Raw genomic sequence first — 14,937 nt, forward strand, 5'->3', positions numbered from 1 at the left:
CCTTGAGGAGAGTCCTTTGGATTCGAGATGAGCCCGAATGGATTAATGAACAAACGACTTTTTCAGGAGTGAAAACAAGGCTAAATGGATGAATATAATGATGTATTGGATTTTGTTGGTACAACACAAGTTTTGAAAGAACCAGACAATGAATAATTTGGTTCTCTGAATCAAATCAAGAGCATCCAAAAGGTTGCAGTACTGTACAATTATAAGTTGGGCCAAGAGTTAAAGGCATATGCTCTTTTGACTTTACTGGAAATTACAGAAATTATGGTAATTTTTTTTTGTGGCCGTTTTTTATTTTACTTTGTCGCAAAAGTAGCTTTTTACAGTTTATGAATGTTTCACAAAAATTTTCTTAATTTTCATTTTTCTTTTCACCGCCAGGACGAGAAGCTGAAATGTTATGCCTGGGTTGTGTCTGAAGTCTGAACATCTTCCTCTACTATATAGGTTCGGGTTTGGAAGATAGTATTTTGAGAATTTCAGGGTGAGAAAAAAAAAATATGTTTTGTCAAATAAGTCCTCGCATACATATATTATTCAACGGAAGGGAGTAATTGTGCCCAAACTAACACAGTATTGAAAATACTCTCTAAATATATCACAACAGTTTTTATTTAGTGTCAGTAAGCATCAAATGGCCAAAAATTTCAGAAGCGAGCTAGAAATTGAACAAATGAAATTTCCCGACTTAGTACTTTATACAGAGACAGAATATTGCAGCCTTGCTAACATTTTTGGTACTAGAAAGAAAAAAAATGGTCAGAAAAAAAATGCAATGAAAAATCACATTCTTGCATATGCACTTGAGCTATTGACAGTAATTTCTTTGAAATTAATGCACCGCGAAAGCGCTTCTGTGAGCATCTCCAAATCATTCCTCGTATGTGCGGCGCTCAAAGTAACTCGTAGCCTAGAAATAACAATGGCACAAACAAACAAACATCACTGAACCAAAAGGGTCATCAAAAGAAAAGTTTCAATCTTTTCACTAACTTAAAGCACAAAAAAAACCTGCATGAGTTCGGCGGCACCGTCGGTGGTCTGATAGCGGTCACATGGAATCCTGATCTCAACAAATGCCTGTATTCATGAGATAACAACCAATGTGGAGTGATTTAAGAGTGTTTCTGAGATAGCACATTTCTAGAGATATATATATATATATAGAGAGAGATCACAAAGACGAAACTGGCTAGCTTCGAGAGCTTTGTCTTCGGTTCCGATGATGAGAGATATGATGGGGCTCGTGATGGGAATTCCAGTGAGAGCACGGAAGTCTTTAACCCGGTCCCAAATAGCCTGTCTACGCCACATCTCCTTTCTTCCAACAATTACGGCAGCTGTAAAATCGGGTTGGTAAATTGAGATAAATCATTCTCTGAGCACAAACTTAAATCAAGGTATTTGGATCAATCTTTCCTATTACACTACTCCTTACTTAGATGATAGGTCCAAACTGACTAGACCTCATCACCATATGGTAAAAAAAATAAAAAAATAAAAAAAAAATAAAAAAAATGTTAACTCTTCTCAAAGTAATTATACTAATATAAGATTAAATAAATAAATAAATATATAAAAGGAGAAAAAAATTAATAATTACGAAATCGCCCTTCCAGGTGTAACAGAATACCTGCTTAAATGGAGCACTTATAAGCACAATGCAGTACGTCAAAGATAAATAATTCGATATACAGTACATGAATAAGCGATACTTTGAGACGCAAGAAACATATTTTTTTTTTTACCGTGGCACGCAGCTGCAACAGGTACAGGTGTAGCGGTTGAAAATATAAAAGAGCGTCCTCTTGACTGTATTAGCTGCTTCCACTTTTGGCTGCTCGTAGTAAACCACGACTTATATCAAAACTAGAACCGCATAAAGTTGATAGCTTTAGATGCTTTTGAGTTAACCTATGGACGATATCCATACGAAAACATACACACAAAATTCAAACAGGGTCGGGACTTTACCTGCAGGCTATGAATCCACCGTGGCAACCCGCGGCTTTGCTCAGAGTACCGACACAGATATCAACATCTTTCTCGCAATTGAACTCCTCAGCCACACCACCCCCGTTTTTTCCACAAACAAATGTTCCATGAGCCTGTACCAAAAAAAAGTATCGGACATTAACGATACTAGAACAAAGAAATGTAAAACGGGAAGACAAAAACTCTCTCCATAAAATGAGAAACTCACTTGCTAGTGATTTTTTACACAGGTAATTATGCTTTAAGCTGTTTAGGAGTTGAATTTTGTCAAAATTTATCAAAAGTTTATTCTACTTGTATGAAAACAACTAAAATGCTAGTGATTTAATGAATCCCTATAAAAATTGAATTCTCTTCAGTCATGTGTTGTGTAGTAATATTAAAACTTTGTATACGAAAAATAATCTCAATAAGACGAGAAACTCATTTGCTAGTCATTTTTACGTTGGTAAATATGTTTAAAGTTGTTTTGCGGTTGAATTTTGTCAAAATCTCTTCAAACAAATTATGAGAAAATGACTAAATAGTTCCTACTTAGAGAACCAATTTTTTTCCCCAAAAACTAGTTTACGGGCCAAATTGTCACACTCGCATATTAGTTATTAGTTGTTTTGGGGTCGAATTTCGTCAAAAACTCTTCAAACAAATTATGAGAAAAAGACTAAAACGCAGAATAAAAAATCAATAGTTACTAGTTAGAGTGCCATTTTTTCCCCAAAAAATAGTTTAGGGACCAAATTGTCACACTCACATAATAGTTCAGGGAATACTCGTGCTGAAAAGCCTTTATTTTATTCAAGTAATGTACTATCATGTTTCCTCTATTTAATTAAAACACAGGGCACATGAGTAAAAGAGAATTTGTTTTTTTGAAGCAATTCATCAAAATCAAATATAACGAGAAAATTGGGAACTCACGTCATCGATTACCAACAAGAAACCATATTTCTTCCTTAGCTTTGCAAGCTCGACCATAGGCGCAAAGTCGCCGTCCATGCTAAACAAGCTGTACCAAGACCCAAAATCAACCTCTTGTTCTTACATGTGTGCATTACGAATCAAAACATAATGCAGGGTAAAAAATAAAAATAAAAATGAAAATAAATAAAATTTACCTATCAGTCACCACGACTTTCTTTCTCAGTCTGCAATTCGATCTGTCAAAGAAGGACAATGTTGCTGAGAAGTGGACACAAATGACTATTAACCAAGGAAGAAAAAAAAATCAAGCGAGAAAATCACAAGACCTACAACAGAGCATCGAGGTGAGTGATATTGCAGTGTCTATAGATGAAAACCTCGACGCTGCGTTGTCGGTCGGCGAGACGAATTCCATCGATTATCGAGGCGTGGTTCAGTGCGTCGGAAAAAATAGCCACTCTTTCGTGTTCCAAAGGTTTAGGCCCGGAAGCCAAAAGAGTTCCGACGCTCCCGAGCGTTACCATCACGGCCATGTTAGCCGCGAATCCGGTTGGACAAAGAAGGCAATCCTAGCCCCAACAAAAAATAATCCCAAAACATAACCGATTGAGTTTTATCATTAAAACAATTATTTCTGATCAGTAAACCAAGTCTGAACCTCTTTCTTCTTTAGCTCTGCTAAGGATGATTCTAGTAGCCTGTGGTAATTGGTGTATCCGCAGATTAAAGCCGAGCCTCTCGGTCCCATTCCGTGTTCTTGTGCTGCCTTGTAACAGAAACAGAAACAGAGAAATGTTCACTCATAATCTCTAGTAATTTGTGGACTGAAAAGCAAAGGAAAATGTTAACTAACCTTCACAGCGGCGTTTGAAATGGTTGGGTGAGAGCTCAAGCCCAGATAATCATTCCCGGAGAACAAAAGAAGCTTCTTGGAACGCTTCTTCAAACTTATCTCGGAGTCAGCGAAAGAGCTCTTGTTACAGTCAGCCTCGTCTCCTGAAACAATCCGAGTCTCAAACATCGTCGACGAGGAGCGAAAAAAATAGGAGAGATGAGTTTGGAAGAAAAGTACCTGAACTAGAGATATCGTGAAGCCATTTCTGGTACGTGGCGTCTGAGATTTCGACCTCGACGGAGGAGCGGTCCCATTGGCGCATTCCGTCGAACACTTGGAGTTCGTTGTCTTCGATGGGTTCGTAGAGCTCGTTTCGGAGGTAAATGGGGCGGAGAGAACGAAGGAGGTGCGTGGATTCGAGCTTTGAAAGAGACTCCTGAACCCAGTCGTCCCAAGAGCTCGTCGTCATTGCCTCCATTTTTTGAGAGAGAGAGAGAGAGAGAGAGAGAGAGAGAGAGGTAGTTGAGTTTAGGAAAGAAGTAGTTGAGAATTGAGAAAAATTGCAGTGCTATATTACAAACGAAAATCTCGTCTTTTATGTGTTAGCGGCGTCAGGTTCGATGGCGCAAAAAGCGGAGTTTCCCAATAAACGGGAAAAACGACATATTCTAGTACACATCGTCGATCCTCAAATGACATGTCGTTTTATAAACAAATTGCAATGAGAAATTGCATTTTACCCTTATTTCGCCTTCACATTACTTTCCTGCCCCTCTATTATTCTTTTTTCTTCAAGCTCATTTCCTTCTTTCTTTCCTTTCTTACTTTTTAACCTTCTTAGCTATTTATTATCTACATTTTCCTCTTCTTTTTTTTTTCTTCTTCTTGTTTTACGTGAGTTTTCTTCATTTTCAATCTTTGCTTTCAATTTTCATCTTCTACTTATACTTATAAGAAACACTTTGGTAGTGCCCAGGGCCGGCTTAACAAAATTGGAGGCCTAAAGCAAATATATAAAATCGGGCCTTTTTTTAACCCACGCAAAATAAACTTCACATATGGTAATCATAAGTGTAATACCGTTAAATAATACAAATATTCAACAAAAATATGTTTGTCAACTATCTCCATCATGATCTTCATCCTCAAACTCTTCAATATTCTTCGTTCACACCACACAAAATATGAGAAACCTGCAAAACAAAAAAACACACACACGCACACAACTTCAAAACTTGACTTTTCTTGCATTTTGCGATGCAAAAGTATTGATCAAATCATTATATTCTAATTTTTCCAGCAAATCCTTTTCAATAGACAACATAGCCAACCCAGATAACCGTTCCTGTGACATCGTTGACCTCAAGTAAGTTTTTATTAATTTCAACTTTGAAAAGCTTCTCTCTGCAGACGCAACAGTCACGGGAATGGTTAATAAAAATTCTGTAAGCAATACATGCATTCGGAAAAGAATCCACCTTTTTTATGTAATCAAGTATTTCAATTGGACCATTAGTTTGCTCTCGAAAAACAACTCTTAATATTTTTAATTCCGAAAACAAGTCTAAACCATCAATATCCGAAGATTCCTCATGTTTTAAAATATTTTCAAGATTCAAGCAATATGTTTTCAAAACATTTTCGTCCAATAATTTCAGCTTATCAAAAGTAAAAAGAAATCCAAAATTTTTATCATACTCTTGAAACTGCTCAAATCTAATTTGAATTGAGGAAACAACTTGATCAACCATGTATAAAAAATAATCAATTCGAAATAATTCTTCAAGAGATTTAGTATCATCGGAAACTATTGGCTCATCGAATTGTCTCTTCCTACGAATCACACGTCTTTCACGAAATTGGGATTTTACTCCCATCTCATTTGCAATTTCTTTTGCCGAAATCATGGCAGATGTGAATCCATTTTCTCTATAACTCTCAAAATATGAAACAAGACCTTTCAATTGATCTAATGCCACATCGATATGCATATCTTTACTTTGTAAACTCTTACTAACCAAATTAATAGCATGTAAGATATCATACCAAATTGTCATGCCTAGCAAAAATTCAAAATCTTCTAGTTCATATTCCGCTAGACATTTTGCTTCACTCTTAATTTTAGGATCGTCACTTGCTTCTGCGAGGTCTAACAATGCATCTCTAATTTTTGGAGCTTGATACCTAATTGCTTTGACACTTTCTATTCGACTTTCCCAACGAGTTTGTGACAATGATTTTACAGTCAAACTAGATATATTTTCTTTCAATATCTTCCATCGCTTGACTGATGAGGAAAACAATGAGTATATGCGTTGTAAAACTCCAAAAAATGATGTAGCTTTAACACAAGAGTTTGCAACATCACAAAGCACCAAATTAAGATTATGACAACCACATGGTGTGTAAAACGCTCTACAATTTATTTCCAATAATCTTTTTTGCACACCTTGATGTTTTCCTTTCATATTAGATCCATTATCATATCCTTGTCCTCTTACATTATTAATATCAAGTTTCAAATTTTCAATCTCCCTCACAAGTGTATTAAAGAGGCCTCTCCCGGATGTATCATCAACATTTAAAAATCCCAAAAAGTATTCTTCGACTCGAATTGGACTTGTTGACATATCCACACACCTTAATATGATAGACATTTGTTCTTGGTGGCTTGTATCCGGAGTACAATCAAGTATAATAGAAAAGTATTTTGCCTCTTTTAACTTTTTGACAATTGTAGTTTTGATTTCATGTGCCAACATTTGAATGAACTCATTTTGAACTCCATGTCCCAAGTAATGATTACGGATCTCGTCGTTTTTAATACGCCTCACATGCTCTTGCATTACCGGATCGAATTCCGCTACCATCTCAACTAGACTAAGAAAGTTTCCGTTATTTTCTTGATAAATCTTTTCAATTGTTCCCCGAAATGCCGAGTTATTCTTAGCCAAGTTTTTAACAATAGCAATGATTCTTATCAAAACACTTCTCCAATGTTCTTTCTCTTTGTTAATTATGTTTTGAGCACTCTGATCAATTGTTTTATTTTTGACCAACCTCAACTCCAAATCAAACCAATCTTTCATATTAATCATGTGTTCATCACTTGTTTCATGACTTTTAAGTTTTGCACCAAGATTTCTCCAATCATTTGTTCCATCATTTCCTAATAGGTTTACACTAGACTTCATACCAAACAATTTACAACAAAAACAATACACTTTGTTCGATTCCTTTGAATAGACTAACCATCTTCTATCACATCTTTCCCCATTTAATAATCTTCTCGTGTAAAAAGAAGTTGAAAAATGCCTACAATTATCATCTTTTGGAAATGTTATATCATTATCTCTAATGGGGCCTTTTTCCACCAATAAATCTCTCAACTTATGATCTATATTTTTCCATTTAGACGGGTCAAAAATATTGGTAGAATTTTCAATAAAATCACATTTATCACCCTTGGTGTCCATATCAATTTCCTCTTCTTCTATGATTTTTTCACCTTCTTCATCAATCATTACAATATCACATGTTTCATCAACATTAATCTCTTTCTCTAGACCTTCTTCTACCACCACTTTGTCACGTCTCTTTGAATTAGGCAAATTTTCTTCTCTTATTGCTTCACTTGTAGTTTCATGTCTTTTTGTAAGAAATTTTTCAAGTGCTCCTTTTTTAGATTGAATCAAATTTTCTTTTTTTCTTAATTTTATCATACCCCGATTGATATTTTTTACTAGACATATTTAAATTAAACCAAGAAAACACTAAAATTCTAAGAAATAAAAATTCACACTTTGACAAAAAAAAAAAAAAAAAAAAAAAAAAAAAAAAAAAAAAAAACCACACTTGAACACACAAAAATTAATTTAAATCTAAGAAACAAGCAAGACACACTAAGAAGGAAAAATAAAATTAAGATAGATAAAACCTGAAATTAATTCATTGTCTTCCTTCTTCATGTTGGTAAAGAAACGATTTTGCCATCATCACAGCTGTTTCTTGATTCTTTTGGGGAAAAGATGAAATGTCGCTACTTTTTTACAGTGGAGTGTCTTTACACAAACAAAAAAAGCTTTGATATTCATGCCACTGTCTGGCCCGACATTGTGTGCACGCACATGGGCCATATTCCAAAACTACAATTGGGCCTTTTGATTGTAGCTTACACGAATTAGAGTGTCTTTCAAAGCCATGTACAGATTTCTTTTTTTGGTACATATATAAAATGAAAAAAAAAATTGGACCTTCTGATTGAGGGGGCCTAAAGCCCTTGCTTTAGTTTACTTGTAGATGGGCCGGGCCTGATAGTGCCCCTATATTGGAACATAGTGAGTCAGAGCACGTGGAGCCATCTTTATTTTTTCTATTAAGAAGAAATATAAAATATGGTAGACTAATGATATTTATGTCGGTTAATGATAATTTCTTCGTCTAGGATTTCTTCTGTCTATATATAGCTTTATTTATTATTAATTTTATTTCTTTTTTCTTCTTCTCCCTTCTCCCTTACAACTATTATTCGGGCATATACGTTACCGAAGGTGCAGAGTCGTGGAGCCAGGCAGGGACGAGGGAGAAATATGCCCCTTAGACCATTTTTTTGCAATTTAGTCTAAATTTATGTTATTATTTCTCTAATATACCCCACTCGACTTTTTTCTCATATATGCTCCCCCTTTATATGAAATTCAGACTCCATTATTGCTTGCAAAAGATTCTTAATTGACAAAGCTCGACTTGACTTGGAATAAGCCTTGTCACGGGGGAACTCCGTAGACTTGATCTCATAAAATTTGATAGTTGGATTTTGTTATTTCATTTTTTTTTTAAATAATGTTGTTCCAAATCTCTTATATATGAATTGCAGCTCTTGTTGCTATATATGTTCAAACTACTTCATGTGTCTAACTATGTATTTCTTTGCTCGAAATGATTTTTTTGGGATTGAGGGGCTTGAACCCTCATGATTTTTAAGTCGAGGGAATTCGTAGCCCGGATATGCATATAACTTGGGTTATAAGTGATTCAAACACAAGATAATACTTTTAATTTATCAAAGGAATTCGTAGCCCGGACATGCATATAACTTGGGTTATAAGTGATTTAAACAAAAAAAAAAATACTTTTAATTTATCAATTTGTTTTGTATTGTCCTTATTTTAAACAAGTATTTTTAAAACTCCCTCTTGATTTAATACAGCCTATTTATATAGGAATATGATTTATAAGAACCTGCTGTGTTAATATTATATTGTATAGATAAAAAAACAGAAAATTAATAGTCATATTTGCAATTCTTTATAGTTTTGTTGCTTTCCCTTTCGTTAATAATTAATTACAATAGTATTCTGTATATAGTGTACAGTACACATAGTCAACATTTTCCCTAATTTGAGAAAATCAATTAAATAGCTCTGAAACTCATGCCCAACTGAATTTGATTGATCGAGTCTCAAAGCTTGTCCATTTATATGCATGTAACCTAAGCCCATTTCCCTACGTTGACCATCGCTAAATTAGTTTAAGCAGAAAAAACAAATGCCTTTCACAAACAGCCAAACTTCTCGGTCAAACCTTTCACATTAGATTCCCACTAGTAATTTACAGATCGCCCATTTATTATTTGTTCTTTAATTTGCTAAGCTATGTATTAATTGTCTTGTTTGTCTTATGCGTCATCGTTAATAATATAAAATCCCAACTCCAACAAGCAAAGTTGACATTTGTCAAAAACAATTATAGCGACTTGTCAACAGGCCATGTGAAAGTTTCTTGTCAAGTATTTACTTTAGTATTTAAATACAAGTATTCTCATAAAATATACATTTCGCATGTTTCTTAACACAGTTACCTAACTAGATATCATATATGTATATATATACATATAAAACCACCAAATTATTTGCTGGTTTTGATGGCCACTATAGAGCTTCCTGTGTTTGACATCTCAAAGCCCTTTGACTCGCCTTCTCTTCTAGCCCTTTCACAGGCCTGCAAAGAATGGGGTTTCTTTCGAATCACAAACCATGGCGTCTCAAAAGATCTTCACGCAAAACTTCGCGTCCTCTCAGACGATCTCTTCGGTCTCTCTGATGAGACCAAGCTCAAGGTTGGTCCGTTGTCTTCGGAGAAGACATACACTCCTCATTTCGTTGCGTCTCCTTTTTTTGAGAGCCTCAGAGTTAGTGGACCTGACTTTTACGCTTCTGCACTGTCTTCGGCAAAAATTCTACTACAAGATCATAATAATGCAGATCAGTTCAGGTAATTTAATATCATCCATTATATCCTCTATATGATCAACTTCGCCTAGCTAGTTGAAAAAATGGTCTTAAATATATATGTTCATTTGTTCACTTTGATTAATTAGTAAGAATATATGTATGATAGCGAATTTGGACTGAAAATCTCAATCGAGATCTTTTAGCTAATTCTTTTACAAATTGCTATTTGGAGGGTATTGTAAATATATAACCAATTAATTAAAGTAATCTATTAGAAAAATAGTCAAACTTTTTAGTTCCATTAAGAAAAACATGATATCATAGACCACATGCCTTTGATTAGTAAGAATATATATATATATATATATATATATATATATATATATATATGGACGAATTTGGAGATATCCCCTCTAACCTCCTGTTTTTATTACTCAATTGAGATCTTTCATCTAATTTTTTTATAAATTGCTATTTGAAGAGTATTATAAATACATAACCGTAATCAATTACAAAAAATAGACAAGCTTTTAGATTACATTTGGGATATGACAATTAGATACCAAAAGTAATTCTCTTATATATCTATTGCTGTATAATGTCATGAAATTACTTTCTTAACCCTTTTGTTTACAAAATATATAGAACATATTAACTCATTACCTCAAATTTTGTTACTTTGTATATGGACAGGAATATGATTCTTTTATTTTGTTGTTAAAAAAAAACCATGGTAGCAATAAATTTGTAATATATGTATGTACTTGTGTTTCCAGTGAGATACTAAAAGAGTACGGAAACATAATGACTGAGCTGTCAAAGAGAATCGTAGAAGTTTTGCTGATGAGCCTCGGAACAGACTTCGAGAAGAAGTTCAACGACTCAGAGTTCGGAAAATGTAACGGCTATTTCAGGATCATCAACTACACAGCGCCAAAGACAATAACACCCTCGGAAATCAAAGAGCACAGAGACGAAGAAGAAGAAGAAGTTGAAGGGCTAGGAATGCACACAGACATGAGCTGCGTAACGATCGTGAATCAAGACCAAATCGGAGGGCTTCAAGTTAGGTCAAAGCAAGGAAACAAGTGGATGGACATAAAACCCTGCGAACAAACCCTAGTGGTCAACGTCGGAGACTTATTGCAGGTATGAACCGCCCTAAATTTTTCCTTTCTATCTTTAGTCCTTTTAGTTATTTTTTGCTTATATAATATATAGTTTGAGCTAAGCATATGGCCTATTTAAATCCTCTATATTAAAATTATAGTTTAGTTGTATAATAATTTTTAAAAAATAGCATAAATAGAATTAGACATGAGTTGTGTTATATTTTAACATTTAAATAATTGAGAATGTAATTTTTAATTGAGAATAACAATTAATTAATTAAGCTATTTGGTACAGTTTTTTTCTAAATATAATCAATATTTAATCCTTATTATTTTATATTTTTATTTATTTGTATTGCTATACAATAAAACTTTAAGTTGGTATGCTTTTATAATTAAGAATATACTATGATGTTATGTATTATTTTAAGTTTAACTACTTAAACATTCAATATGTATGTTTCTTTTAAATTTTGTATTTGATGTTTCATCTCCCAACTATTTATTTATGACACTTTTGCCCCGTCAGGCTTGGAGCAACGGGAAGCTGAGCTCGTCGGAGCACCGTGTCGTACTGAGACAGCCTTTCGGCCGATTCTCGACGGCGTTCTTCTGGTGCTTCGAAGACGAGAAGGTGGTTTTCGCTCCCGAAGAAGTTGTCGGAGTTGGGAATTATTCTAGGGCTTACAGGCCTTTTGTTTGTGAAGAGTATTTGAAGTATCGATCAGCCATGGCCAGCGTTGAAGGACAAGAGAAGAAGTTTGAGAACGTTGGTTTCACTGTAAAGGATTTTGCTGGGATTTCTATTTAGTGGATATGTTTTTACATAAATATCACGATCCTACAGATTGTTATATTGTTTTGGACTTGGGCCGGATTGACTGTGTACGTACGTACGTAATTGGGATTTGTTTTGTTAAACGTAATATATTCGGGATTATTGATCTAATTAATGACCAAATAAGTTTTTTCTTGATCTGTGTCAGAACATGAATCTGGGTACCGTTTATGTTTTTTATTTCCTTTTTCTTTCTTATATTACAGCATTTTTTTTCCTCATAACCACAACTCAGTCAGACCCCCATTCACTATAGATGAACTAGTCAATTCAAACAAAATGGTTTGCAAAATTCTTAATAGTTAATTGACCTCTGATTATTTGATAACTGGCTAGTTATTAAATTCCTATTTAATCATTGCGAACTTATAATAGTATAATTTTAAATAGTTCATTTCAAGTACTAAAATCACAATAAAAATTTGAAGGTAATATATTAGCATAAAAATTCCATTTGAATTTTCTTTTTAAATAAAATAAAAATTTAGGATGGGATAGATTTATTGTAAAATAAGAAAATTTAGGAAATGTGATGAAGAATGAGACTAGGAGTCAGACTTTGGCAGCAGTAGAGAGGGAAGGGCAAAAGAGTAAATTTAGAATCCCGAAACCTATATATATATAGTCAGCCAGAGTCACACAGCCGATCATTCAGATTGACGAACACTCTTTTTCCTACTTTCAGATTGACGTACGATCATTCATCACAATGGGTAACAACGCCAAATCCCTTCACTATTATCTTCTCTATCACTCATCTCTCCTTCTTCTTCTTTTTTTTTTTTTTTTTTTTTTTTTTGGTGTTCAGTGATGTTATATACATGTCAACGTGTTTCTAATAATTTTTCCTTCCCTTCGTATAGATTGGAAAAAATTACCCCATCATCTTCTTAACACGATCTTAAAGAAACTAGAGTCGCTGGACGATTATATCCGATTCGGAGCAGTCTGTGTCTCGTGGAGCTCCGCGCGGGACTTCAATCGCGCCAAGCGAAACGCTGTGTCGCGTCACCATCACGCTCCGAAGCTTCTCCTTCCGGCGAGCTCCGACGAACACGCGTGGCGTATCTACGACGTCACGTCCAACAAATTCATCGGGCGTCAGCTTTACGTGCCTTACGAGGAACGATTGAGTGGCTCTTCTCAGGGATGGTTATTAGCCGTGGAAAAAGATTGGTCAGCGACGCTTTACCGACCTTTTTCCATGACTAACAAAAGCGACGTTGATACGGATCGTCATACTATTCGCTTACCGAACCTGAGTTTTTGTACAGAATACACTGTCGAAATCTACCAATATATCATTGACAAGACTGTGATCACCGCCGACCCGGTGGCGAACCCGAACGAGTGCGTCGTGTTCCTGATCCAGCAATACGGGTACTTAGCCTATCTCCGACTCGGAGACTCGTCGTGGACCAGACCTACGGATCCGAATTTCGAGGAGATCGTTGACGTAGTTCTCGACGGTGACAGAGTTTTCGCGGTGAGAGAGAGTGGCTCGCTGTTAGAGGTGAAGAATAATGGCTCCATGATTGCGTTCGAGATCTCCGATCCGATCAACACCGTGGAAGTGGTTGCGCCGGCGATTCGTTCGAATGGCGTCGCTTGGGAGCTCGAGTGCAAGTGCCATAGGTTTCTCGTGAGATCGCCGTGCTCCGATGATCTGTTGCAGATCGAGAGGTACATCGATTGGTACCGGGACAACGCATTGCGATACACGCTTTCGTTTAGGGTTTTCAAGTTCGCCGGTAAAGATAAAGGGTGGGTCAGGGTTAGGAAGCTCGAAGACACGTGTCTAATCGTGGGCGATAGTTCTTCTGTTTCGATTAGGTGTTCTCAATTTCCCGGGTACAGATCCAATTGCGTGTACTTCACGCATGACAAGGTTAACTGTAGTTTCAGGTATGGGTACGGGTCAAATCGAAATTCGGATTTAGGGATTTATGATCTTGGAGAACAAAAATTTGAGATGCACTTCTCTTTGAACTCTACTGATTTCGCAGCAAAAACCCGGTGTCCTATTTGGGTTGTACCAACGCTTTAGAATTATAAACTTTGATTTTTTTTTTTTTTTTGCTATTTAATTTTTTCATCATTATATTATGGTGTATAGTTTATTAAATTTGATATTTAAGCGCGAATTCCAATTATTAATCTTTAGAAACATTCAATATTGATTATATATATATATATATATATATATATATATATATATATATTGGTAGAAATTGAACCTCTTACATCACAAGGGTAAGAAGAAGATATCACTGAAAACAGCATTCCAAAATGAATTGTAAAACGAAGCTCACACAATGAATTTTGAGTTTTATCATATTAATTTTTATTTTTTTAGGTGAGTGTTGAGCCGGCCCTGACTATAGGCGAGCAAGGCCGGTGCCTTAGGCCTCCGATTGTAAAACGAAGCTCACACAATGAATTTTGAGTTTTATCATATTAATTTTTATTTTTTTAGGTGAGTGTTGAGCCGGCCCTGACTATAGGCGAGCAAGGCCGGTGCCTTAGGCCTCCGATTGGGCTGGGTTCCAAAATTTTAAATATATATTATATATATGCCTAAAATATTTAAATTTATATTTTTTCTTTTATATTTAAATTTTTACGATTATCGAAAGGCTCCAAAATACTAATTCGCATAATGCCCTTAATGAATTCGGGTGAGTTTGGGTCGGGCACTAGTTATCATATTCATACACTAAGGTTAAAGATGAATTAAGAAAAGTGGTATTATCATAATTATATAAGGTCAAATTATCTGTAAATATTCTTAATGTTAAACCTTTATTTATTTGATAATTAGCTAGTCATTAATTTCATATTTATTCATTACAAACCATAAACAAGCTTAGAAAAGAAGAGGAGGATCGACCTTGGCAGCAGTTGACCCATGGGCTTCCGCAAAGCGATTTCCGAATTCCGGGCTCTCATTATATTTTGGGAAAATGACACAAATATACCATGTGTTTTAGTGAA

The 14,937-nt window shown here is 35.1% G+C and overlaps 3 protein-coding genes across 4 annotated transcripts; 2 read left to right on the plus strand and 1 right to left on the minus strand.

Moving 5' to 3' along the window:
• Positions 1–634: 634 nt before the first annotated feature.
• On the minus strand, positions 635–4,331 carry BIOF (biotin F). 2 transcript variants are annotated; one of them, XM_089603145.1, is made up of 11 exons: positions 3,998–4,331; positions 3,779–3,921; positions 3,584–3,691; positions 3,256–3,494; positions 3,120–3,161; positions 2,923–3,010; positions 1,984–2,117; positions 1,758–1,846; positions 1,199–1,349; positions 1,021–1,089; positions 635–919 (listed from the first exon to the last, which is right to left on the minus strand). In XM_089603145.1, exons 1-11 carry the CDS (start codon positions 4,236–4,238, stop codon positions 793–795), a joined length of 1,431 nt encoding a protein of 476 aa, XP_089459271.1. In that variant the 5' UTR covers positions 4,239–4,331; the 3' UTR covers positions 635–792. The 2 variants fall into 2 exon arrangements, with proteins under 2 accessions (XP_089459271.1, XP_089459272.1); XM_089603146.1 differs by lacking the exon at positions 3,998–4,331 and having other exon boundaries at positions 3,584–3,687; positions 3,779–3,837.
• Positions 4,332–9,677: 5,346 nt separating this feature from the next.
• On the plus strand, positions 9,678–12,054 carry LOC149379877 (gibberellin 20-oxidase-like protein). The gene is made up of 3 exons (XM_089603643.1): positions 9,678–10,033; positions 10,770–11,142; positions 11,635–12,054. The coding sequence occupies exons 1-3, from the start codon at positions 9,684–9,686 to the stop codon at positions 11,914–11,916; spliced, it is 1,005 nt and encodes a 334-aa protein (XP_089459769.1). The 5' UTR covers positions 9,678–9,683; the 3' UTR covers positions 11,917–12,054.
• Positions 12,055–12,652: 598 nt separating this feature from the next.
• LOC149379878 (F-box protein SKIP23-like) lies at positions 12,653–13,998 on the plus strand. Its single transcript, XM_089604068.1, has 3 exons — positions 12,653–12,656; positions 12,807–13,848; positions 13,950–13,998. The coding sequence occupies exons 1-3, from the start codon at positions 12,653–12,655 to the stop codon at positions 13,996–13,998; spliced, it is 1,095 nt and encodes a 364-aa protein (XP_089460194.1).
• The last annotated feature ends 939 nt before the right edge of the window (positions 13,999–14,937 follow it).

The sequence above is a fragment of the Urtica dioica genome, chromosome 12, assembly GCF_054948205.1.
Source record: "Urtica dioica subsp. dioica isolate 48M chromosome 12, U.dioica_male_clone48M_v1_H2, whole genome shotgun sequence".
NCBI lineage: Eukaryota > Viridiplantae > Streptophyta > Magnoliopsida > Rosales > Urticaceae > Urtica > Urtica dioica.

Excerpts from the sequence above, each read along its gene's own strand:
- BIOF (XM_089603145.1), bottom strand. The coding sequence starts at position 4,238 with ATGGAGGCAATGACGACGAGCTCTTGGGACGACTGGGTTCAGGAGTCT. Across the intron at positions 3,162-3,255 it reads ACTCACCTCGATGCTCTGTT|ATCGAATTGCAGACTGAGAA; the intron begins GTAGGTCTTGTG and ends CTTCTTTGACAG. Across the intron at positions 3,011-3,119 it reads AAAGTCGTGGTGACTGATAG|CTTGTTTAGCATGGACGGCG; the intron begins GTAAATTTTATT and ends GTCTTGGTACAG.
- LOC149379877 (XM_089603643.1), top strand. The coding sequence starts at position 9,684 with ATGGCCACTATAGAGCTTCCTGTGTTTGACATCTCAAAGCCCTTTGAC. Across the intron at positions 10,034-10,769 it reads AATAATGCAGATCAGTTCAG|TGAGATACTAAAAGAGTACG; the intron begins GTAATTTAATAT and ends TTGTGTTTCCAG. Across the intron at positions 11,143-11,634 it reads ACGTCGGAGACTTATTGCAG|GCTTGGAGCAACGGGAAGCT; the intron begins GTATGAACCGCC and ends TTGCCCCGTCAG.
- LOC149379878 (XM_089604068.1), top strand. Across the intron at positions 13,849-13,949 it reads AAGGTTAACTGTAGTTTCAG|CAAAAACCCGGTGTCCTATT; the intron begins GTATGGGTACGG and ends CTGATTTCGCAG.